The sequence below is a fragment of the Ptychodera flava genome, chromosome 21 (genome assembly GCF_041260155.1).
Source record: "Ptychodera flava strain L36383 chromosome 21, AS_Pfla_20210202, whole genome shotgun sequence".
Taxonomy (NCBI): Eukaryota; Metazoa; Hemichordata; class Enteropneusta; family Ptychoderidae; genus Ptychodera; species Ptychodera flava.
This window is the reverse complement of record NC_091948.1, coordinates 8,126,610-8,137,202: the sequence shown is the minus strand read 5'-3', so window position 1 is coordinate 8,137,202 and position 10,593 is coordinate 8,126,610. Positions and strand designations below refer to the sequence as shown.

The 10,593-nt window shown below is 37.6% G+C and overlaps 1 protein-coding gene across 1 annotated transcript; it reads left to right on the top strand.

Annotated features, from left to right (window-relative positions):
* Positions 1-2,608: 2,608 nt before the first annotated feature.
* LOC139121307 (calcium homeostasis modulator protein 5-like) lies at positions 2,609-9,893 on the top strand. Its single transcript, XM_070686082.1, has 4 exons — positions 2,609-2,800; positions 5,677-5,860; positions 6,558-6,798; positions 7,127-9,893. Exons 1-4 carry the CDS (start codon positions 2,761-2,763, stop codon positions 7,427-7,429), a joined length of 768 nt encoding a protein of 255 aa, XP_070542183.1. The 5' UTR covers positions 2,609-2,760; the 3' UTR covers positions 7,430-9,893.
* The last annotated feature ends 700 nt before the right edge of the window (positions 9,894-10,593 follow it).

Genomic DNA, 10,593 nt, shown 5'->3' with positions numbered 1-10,593 from the left:
ATACCATACTACAATGTATTGCAACTAAGTTATTGCCTTATGTATAATTTTATTAAACTTTCAAACAGCCAGTTATAGTATCTGATTTCGCACCTCTAATATCTAAAGGTCTGAGTCTAAAACACTTCCGCGATGACTGAATAACACAAAAAATAGTCATCTTTTGACTTGGTATATCACGGTATCAGAGCATCATACAATAAAAAATCAGCATATTCGATCTCTTTCTTCATATCCAATGTGATATAAACTGAACTGTGCGTGTAGAGAAATAAATGTGATTTTGAAATTACAAACAACCTTGACTTGTTGGGTAACATTCACACAGCTCACCTTATTGTGTTGTTTCTCAGCTTCCTAAGATGCTGAAGGGCTATGGTTTTTCGAGCACGACACAGCTCATTAGCAACGTCAAAACCGGGCAGACAGGAATCCACCGGCAGAAACCAACTCACTACTGCGCCGACTCAAAGGCAATGCGTCCGCTGGCTAGGATAACCTGGCCTGGGCTGGCAAATTTAATTGGGTTTGTATGAAATAGAAGAGGTCTCAAGAGAAGCTTTTGCAAATGATTTTATTTTTTTTAAATTCACCGAATTGAACCAAGTCTAATAGAGAAATTCACAAGATAAAGATGCCAAATGTGTTGTAGGTGACGCCGCCAGGTCACTTGTCAACATTTTACAACCAGCAAATACTGAGAAAAATTCGTTCAACTTTATTATCTTAGCAACATATTTTTCAATACAAAGAACTTCTCGTCAAGTCATCAAATACGGAGTTGTTTGTAATGTAAGTCTGTTTTACATGTAACTGTATCAATTTCACACTAGGCTGTGTTTTTGGCGCGCATGTGCGCTTTTTGTCGAGTTGCCAATACAATCGCCCAATAGATGTAGATTCATACTGTATTGAAATTGAAATTCGATTGAATTGACAATTTTTCATTAAATTCTTGAAGAGTTTGGCATGCTATCAAGGCATGCTGATCGATTCCGATCATCTGGTATCATCGGTTCATACTTAAATTATAAACAAAAAACAATTCTGATCAAAATGTAAACTTGTCTTTATTGTGCCCTGAATTACTCGTTGATACCTAAACTATAGTCCCCCTTCTGCACTGGCTTAAACATTTTACATGAGCTTACCCATTTTCTTTACACTTTCACTAAAATCTTCTTTAAAAATCATCGCCCATTAATATTCTTGATCAAACAAAAAAAATAATAGAAATAGCTTTCGGGTGATATATAACACCTGGGTAAAAATACACAACTTGACGGCAGAATTCACGTGTGAATATAAGTCGTCGCAAAGTTGGAACGTTATCTTTAAAAAGTGCCAGTAAGGTTCGCGTATGCTCTTGGGAAAACGTAAAAAAGTGCAACACTGTCACATGTATAAATTTGTTTGTTATGCCTTTGCTAAAACATATTTATATGTTTGCGAAAACAATGTCTGTAAATGTACAGAACCCCCGTAAATTATATATTTTCGGAAAGCTTGGATATAGGGGAACATTTCGGTTACCATAGCGTCACCATTGTTTACGTGACATGTAATTTGCACAACCTTTCAAAATTCGGTTTTCACTATGTTTTGTTTCAATGCCTTGAGATATGTGGCTCAAATTTGTGTGAGTGTAAGCTGTCCTAAGGATCTTTCAAATAATTTCTTAGAATTTTTTTAAACCTGCTTAAACAATTTTTATGCCAGAAAAACTTCCAGAGCGGTGAATTTAACGGTAGTTGATTTATTTAAAATTGTGCTGCAAAAAAGCTAAACAAGATATAAAATAATCTGAGACACGCTTTGGAAGAGCGTTGTGACTGCTTGCATTACAGCAAGTTTGAGTCAGATATTTTGAAGTACTGAGACAAAACGTAGGGAAAACCGATTTTTAGAAGGTTATGCAAATTACATGTCACGTGATAGTTATGTAAAGACTGTGGTTACCAAAATGTTCCCCTATATCTAGGCTTTCAGAAAATTACGGGGGTTCTGAGCTTATTAACCATTAGAGAATTGTTAGATTAAAAAGGTAAATTTCTTGTCTTGGAACCTTAAGCCGGACACGAAACAAACATCAAAATTTCAGCGCTGCTTTTGGTCAAAGGCAATCCTTTTTGCGACTGTCGTAATTCGGTGCAGTATCATTGAATCCTAGGATCTGCATTGTAATGTGCTGATCTAGGGTTGGTTGATCTACAGATTTATCTTTTTCGGTTTGTTTACTCTTTTTGGTCGCATTTGGCTGTTTTGCCTTGACACAGTTTGGTGGCATCAAACTTTCGAAGATACACGTGCGTGAAGATTTTTGGTGAGACTCTATATATTCCGCAGTTAACGTCTACAGCCATATTGTTAAATCCATGAATTGATAACTTGGTTGCATACATTGTAGAATGGCATGTTCAGTTTCCTAACCCTTAATATCTTTATTTTGAAAAAAACTCTAACTGAATACCACACAATTTACGACCCCATAATCAATATTCCATATTGTTGCCAACGCCCTTCGCGTCGTTGCCTACAACACTGGCAGTTCAGTTCCGATGCAGGCTTTGTGGGTGTCGGACGAAATTTCAGAATGGCTGCCGGGGTTTCTTCACGCGACTTCGTGACATAATCTTGGAGAATAAGAATTCAATCCAGAATTTGATCGTCATTCTGCTTGTCTTCGGCGGGGAGGCAATTTTCGAAGTAGTGGTCTTCAGATGTCCGTGTGACCCGGTACGTCGTCACTTCTATGCCTGGATGTTCATCTTAGGGCCAGCCTTCACACTGTATGTCATCGGTAAGTACTGACAAAACGTAATTGTAGTTCTCTCTCTCTCTCTCTCTCTCTCTCTCTCTCTCTCTCTCTCTCTCTCTCTCTCTCTCTCTCTCTCTCTCTCTCTCTCTCTCCCCACACACATTGATTCATAAAATCATGACAATAAATGTTAAATTGTGTCCAGAGAAATCATTCTGGTTTTGTTACACTGTACGTACGCATTGTTATCGCAGCATCGAAAGAAAAACACTGTGTATAAGTGTATAGTGAATTAAGATCAAACATTTTAAGACTAAAGTTTAGTGCGTCATCGAGATAATTTTGAAGTTAACCTAGTAAAAGATTACCACCGTTTTATTTCATAAGGTGCTGTGAACCAGTCTGATATATTTATTGTTTCATCTCAGTTGGAGTGGTACTTTGGACCCAATCGCCCTCGGTTCAGTCCAATAAATACCTTAGTGACCAGTTACTCACTCTATCACGGAGGCTTCTCGCTCGGGTCGTCGCAAGCTTATCTCGTAAAATTTACGACGGGTGGTTTACCTGAGTGAGATCATACGACAAAATGCTACATTATTCTACTTGTCGTTGGAGTAATATGTACGAACCTTCCAACTTCCCAGGGAAGTTGTTATTATTAGTATTTTTCTGTCTCGAATTTCGCGGGTGGGCAAAGAAGCTTTAGTACACTAGGTATATTGTTGGTGTTATTCGTCATTCTTGTTACTCAGAAGTTTAGAGTTCAAACGAAAAGCTGACTTTGCCAAATTCAAATAAAATTATAAAGTATAATTTGCTTTCACAGTCTTACAAAAATGATTGATTGTACATTGTCGCAAAATCCACAAAGGGTCAAACTTGTTTTGTTGTAAAGTTTATTGTCTGGCATCGGGCCTGACCCAGGACGGTTTTCATAAAGTCATGAAGGAAATGGTTAGTTGCAAAAATTTACTCCGGCAAGAATGAATTTCTATCGTATTTGCCAAGTTAATCGTGAACATGAGCGATACCAGTTTTTTTTTCTCTCACCGTGGAATTTGCAACGAGTTTCTGCAAACTAATCGCTAGCTATCAATATTCAACTATCCTCGTATTAATGGTTGGCTCATGTCAACTGTTGTCGACAGCAAGGCTATCAGAATTTCCCTTATAATGATTGCGGATTGCTTCAACCTCCATTCTCGAATGTCGGTTATGTGTCACTGGGTTTACCGCGTGCCATGAATTTTAATTTTTACTAATTGATTTACTTTTTAAGGACAGACTCACTGTTATTGCGGTTTTTAGGTCGTAATCGAACAGCTGGAATACAATACAATACAATACAATACAATACAATACGATACAATACAATACAATACAATACATTACAATACAATACAATACAATACAATACAATACAATACACCTTTTTATTAATCTCCGGAGAGAAATTAATGTCTTCTTTAAACAATAAACCGAATACTACAGACAACCTCAAGACAGCCAAGAATACATAAAATCACGACGCACTAATCATTATATATAGAAAAATAATTGTTTTGCTTGCTCTGCTGACTCTAAAGTCTAAATATCCCTTATTGCCTGTATGCATAGCAGGGCAGTGATTTTAATATACAGGCATGAATTTTGCACTGCGTTTTCATTCTATTTATGAACTTATCGCGTTTGCCTATAGTGGATTCGGTTTACTGTTTGAAGCGGACGTGTCCTCGACAACTTCTCTTCTAAATTACTGCAATCTTCAGTCGATACGGCACTCGTCAAATCTCTGTACAATTGGCGTGTGATATCTTTAACAATGACGTTCCTTTTGTAATTCGACGTCAGTAAACCAGTCAAATTAAATTGATTAAACAGGACACAATTTCCTTCCAACATCTTACAAAATTTTTAATCGTCTTTTCAAGGCTGGTCTTGCACGGAGCGTAGATGTTCCAACGCAAATACATAGCCCCAAAAGCTAAAATACTTTAACCAGTAGATGGATAGAATGCAAGTAAAATATGGAGCTTTATGTCTAAATACCGTAGCTTACATAATCACTGAAAGTGGGGCTCACCTTTCTAAACAATATAAACCAGTATTTTTCTTTAAAATTATATTATAATCTAATATTGGATATAAATACTTGCAACTTTTCCACATGTACAGATTGTGCCAAATCGGACTTACTGATAAAATCATGAGTCATCTCCTTGTGATCAGACCATTCCATAAATTGACTAATTAAGACCCTTTTACGTGTATCATAGTTCCCGGATGTAGAGTCAATTCAGCTCATGCCATCAGCAAAGTTGAACAGTGGATAGGAATTACTTATGAGTCTCCGTCTGCAATGCCAATGGTGAACAGGAATGCATGTGAACGATATGTTTTTGGGCATCTTTGTTTTACATGCAAAATCTTTGAGAAGGTGGAGCCCGCAATTTTCGAACCAAAATGTGTAGTTTGACCGTATTCAATGCGTAAGTCTGACAGAATTTCTACGACGATCTAAATGTTGTAGAAATGGTATTTGATACCAGTATTGTTACGTCATCAACAACTATTAAATTACCTGGTTGAACAAATGATATCGACTTGTGTTATGACAAATGTCACTTTCCTGACTGTTTACTGCGCCAAGGTCATAACCACACGAATGACAAATGTAATGTGCGCAAATGTTGACTTTGTCCTTCTCAACATTTCGAATTATATCTAGTCTATACATTCGTTCGAATCCACACTGCAAGATCAGTGGAGACCGGAGGGCCAAGACACTTTGTTCTTTCAGCGATGCGGTGAACATATGTCCACAAAACTAACACAACCTTAATGTATTCAAGTATGAGTGTGTTTTATGACTAAACTCAAATCCATTTCAAGCTTAAAACTGTTATTTGTTATAGGTGTTGTGGTGAACAACAAAACTTGGAGAATAGTCACAGGATGTTGCCCAGCTCCGAACGGCTGCATAGAATTCTGCAGACCAAGAAAAGCGTGTTTTGGCGGCTGCTTTGGTCTGTTTGAAGTCTCCTTTCAGGCACTAGTTGGGGCTATCTCTTGGATCTTCATCGCATTCATGAGTGCCGTGTAAGTTGTGCTTTCCCCCTGTAAATGTTCTAGGGTCTAAGTGGTAACGTCCCCCCTCCCCCTTCACAGATACCAATAACCGGATGCCGCGATAATTAGCATATATTAAAGCAGTTTTCTCAAGCCCCAAGTACGCCTGGAGTCTGAAATCGTCGCTGTTGGATTTATGGGTTTTAAGGAATTATGGTTTTTGTGTGTAACGAATGATTATTGGTCAATTCCTTAATTGTATGCATATCGAGTAATACTGGAATTGCAATGGAAGCAGACAATTTCAGAGTGTAAATTTCTCCGCTTAGGCCTACCTTTTCGAAAGTGCGTTGTTATAAATTAACATAATTATATTGTTAAGGTCAGATGCGTCTCGAAGACAGATATTAAGAGTCTCAAATTTTTACAATTCTTTTCTGATCTGCTATTTGTGAGGGCTCATGTTAAAACTCCTTGAGCAACACAAATTTTAACATTATAAATTTTGCCAAAATGGGGAACTCTCTACAGAAAAGTGAAAGTTGATTCTCTGGTAGTTAATCTTCTATTTGTATGAACGGGTTTCACAAACGTATGATGCATGTAAATTTAAATGAAGGGAAAACTATATTTATGCGTGGAATGAAAAAAAATAAAAGAAAGTCCGTTGATAGCAATGGTGTTTTGCTACCACAACAATGGCATATTGTTCTTATTTATTTCATAGATATTACGCATGCGCAGTGAGCACGTTACCTTGCAAAGAAGAGGAAGACACACCGGAATTGAACGAGTCTGACAAAGCCTTGTCACAAAGTATCGGATGGTGTATATTGGCGGGATCAAGCCTTCTGCTTTTCCTTTTAATGTTTATGTGGCGAATGTGTAGCTCTTACACCTACGAACACGGACGCTACGCCGACATATATGCGGACATTGAGAGACAAGCTTTCATTGATAAATCTAAGGTATGTAGTAAACCAACAGGAGTGGTAAAATAATAAGTAAACTGTGTATTATGATACAATTAACATGATTAAACGTTAAATATATAATTATGAAAATACTAAATGTTCATCTAGAAAATATCCGGAGTAACTGTTCAGATACCGTGTGAGGGATCTGAGTTGGGTGATCGCATTCCCGGACAGCTAGCAGTGCTGGGACAGTCACCCTATCTTAGGCTGTCGACAGCCCTTTGTACCTCTTCTTTCCTATTATTATGCCAACATGTGACGTATCACACAGCTTTAACACTTTACTGAAAACATGAGGGTTTTTTGTTTCCCGGTACAGGAAGATGCGGAGAAGCGTGTCAAAAAGACCCTGGAAATGTTCTTCAATCAGGAAGACTTGAAATGCAAAGATGCGAAGTCCTGGGAGGACGTGTACAAAGCATGGTCGAAGATCTCCCTGGTCGGATCAAACTACATGGCCGATTACGGGTACACGACTCTACACGAGTGGGCCATCAAGCAGGGAATGTGGCCGGACGACGATGATGAACCGGATCAGAATAAGATGGAGGGACGAGACGGGAACAGAAATGATATGATAGAAATGAAACCAACACTGCCTGGAGTTGTAGAAAATCAATGAAACGTAGGTCATGTTCAGAAATGATAATGGTATACGTATGCAGGACGAAACTGTTTTTGGCTCCGAAAATATGTGTGCCGAAATGGAACAACAATTTCCAATGTTGAGCATTATGGAGAGAGTTGCAGACTCTCTTACGCAAATAATGTTTGCACTATGAAAATGATCAAAAAGTGAAATTCCGAAAACAATCTTCTCTTAAACAAAATTTAGCTGGTTCATTAACTTTAGAAATAAATATACTCACTGAAATTAAGACTTTGTTTAATATAAACTGACTCAAAACTTGACATTTTTCAAAGGGAAGTTTTAGCGTCTTTGGGAATTTCACCTGATGTCATAATTATTGTCATCTAGTGCCGATTGTGAAGAGAATTCAAATATACTCAGAAGCGGGAAGCTGTTCGCGCTAAAAGGTGTTCATAAGCAATTACTCAGCTCGCGGAAACATTCTTATCTCGTATTGGAAAGCGAGTAGGACGTGAGATATCTCGGGTGGACAATGTTTTTATCATCAGTTGGCGGAATAATTTGATTTTTTGCACAGCGATTGCTCAAAAATCCAAAGGCAAGGAATAAGAATCGAGTCTTTCTTTGGGTTGGCCCGATGGGGATTTGAATGTCTAGGATCCAGAAAAATGGGGATAGGCAAAGCGTTGTCGTTAGGCAGGGGAGTGCATTGTTACAGTGGTTGAAGAAAGCAGTGCGGAGGTTGTTTTATGGGAAAGGGCCAGAGGATTTCACGATAAGGTACGGAGGAAAATGGGCGAGGGGGAGGAATTTGTTTAAAATCATAACAGGTGAAGTTTACCTTCAAATTTTAAGTTTGCGTGATGGATATTTTCCACGTAAAAACGCTTGCGTACAATTATCTCAAAATCAGCTGCCGCCAGCTTGTTCAATGTAGTCACTATTTAAAGTGTGACCGTTAAATATGAATGGCTTTTGGTGATCATATCTTACTCGTTCACACTGAAATCGCTGAACAACAGTAATAATTAATCCCTGTAAATGTTTTGTAGCCGTCTGAGTTTATGTGAAATGGTGATGGTAATTTGAATTTCTTTCTGCAGATCAATGTTCTTTAATGTGCCGACACTGAGTGACAGCCTGGTCTTACATTCCAACAAATCTTGGTAAAATATTTCATATTAATCTTCGAGGAATACATAAACTTTGAAAGGAAACTTTGAAAAGCAAACAGACGCCATTTTAGCGTTTCTTCAATATTCAAGAAAATAATATTGCGTCACTTGCCTTTCTTAAAGTTAGTCAATTACAGACATTTTCTTTGTAGTCAGGTTATTTTTCATCGGAGTTTGGGAACAGTGAAGTGATCACAATAAATATAAATCATTTATTTTCTTCTTGCAAGCGTTGATCGGAGTGGATAAACTATTCAAACTTCTCGAAAAAAAATGGGGTGTAAAAATCATCTCCACTATGATCGCCTAATTCGTACACCTGTGTTTACAAAACTTACAGTAATTTAAAGTACAGAACACATGAACTTCTCAGCACGACTTGTCATGCATTATTATAAGATATCGATAAAAGCCATGTATTCTTGTTATACTTTTTTCTCCGTCCCGAGGGTCACTGTAGATTAGGATTAGTTCGAAGGAAACGATAAAATTATATACTTATCGGTAACAGAAGAAGCTTAAAGATTTTTCATGTTTTATCATATTTAATATTTGCAACAGATTGGAGTAAATAACATTATCAACGTAGGAGTGTGTCTCAATTTACATACGAGAGACTGTTAGTTTTGCTTTAGTATTTCTTGATTTGGAACAAGATTGTGTTTACTACTGTGGAACTTGCCATTCCAAATGGGATATACAGTTTGGAAGACTTGTAATAAAACGGTGTATGCATGGGACATCAAGAATCATTCGTTGCAGGTACTGTATAAGAACACTGCCTTTAGCAAATCTTCAGCGGAAAAAATCAAAGTGCAGTTAGATTAGTTTTTGTCACTAAGGCTCGCCTGTTCCACAAATCTCTTCTACGGCTGTACTTTCCATATGGATTTTAGAAAAGACGCAACGTGGAGCAATTTGTATATCGTTGACAATATATTTCTACGTATACAAGTCACACGACCGCATCCTCCGCAACATCTACTAGATTCTGGCTGCAATTTGCTTCACTTCATAGAGTGTCATATATGTTTAGGAATTGTCAAAGATTGTATAATATGCAATTTACTGTAATCATTCATACACTGCAAAGATTAATATTTCTGTAAACAAAGTATGTGCAATTTATTAGTGTCATTGCTTGCAAGTATTATAAATAAAGTCATATTAAGGTGCAATAACGATTTGGTCTCGTGGTTCCCACCTTTGGCATACTCTGGTATTACATTTCATCTCTGCAGTCAAACTGCCGTCCAGCCTTACACTTCTCCGTCCACAAAGAATACAACGGCTATAGCCCGACTTTAAAGCTTCGATGGCAAGTAAGAGCGAATGACGTCATTGAGTTTGTAGAAGGCATTTAATGTTGTGAACACCATCATTGGTGATAAGACAATATTTCGATATTTTAGTAATAAAAATTTACAGTAATTACACTACTTCCCGCGACTCGACTGGCAAGCGCCCTCAGGCTCTTTTGTGATGATTTTAGAATACCCATGTTCCCGCGACTCGACTGGCAAGCGCCCTCAGGCTCTTTTGTGATGATTTTAGAATACCCATGTTGACGTATCTCTTCTCTCAAGATAAATGTTGAGAAATGCAATAGTTAATGGCATATTGGCTCTGTCGTCGTGCTAATATCTTGAAATTACGTCGTTGTCGGCGCCATCACAATCTTCTCCAAATATTGCACGGCTGCTGAGTAACCGATACTCAATACGACCATTACATCATGTTTAGTTTATACATTTACATATCCTTTCGCAATATTCTGTGTAATTGTTTGAATTTCACCTCATTTTTGACAATTCGATGAAACATTTGGGTTATTGTTTACTTTTGCTCAGAATAGCATCACCTTCATCTTTTGCATAAACATTTCATTAACATTGCATTAATTAGCATAAGGCCTAATACCTACATACCGTATTCTTTCGATTCTGAGAAGTTGAGGAAAAAATGTTCGGAAGGCTTAAAGATGTCACCGTTAAATCGAAAATCGCCGCTAATTTATGT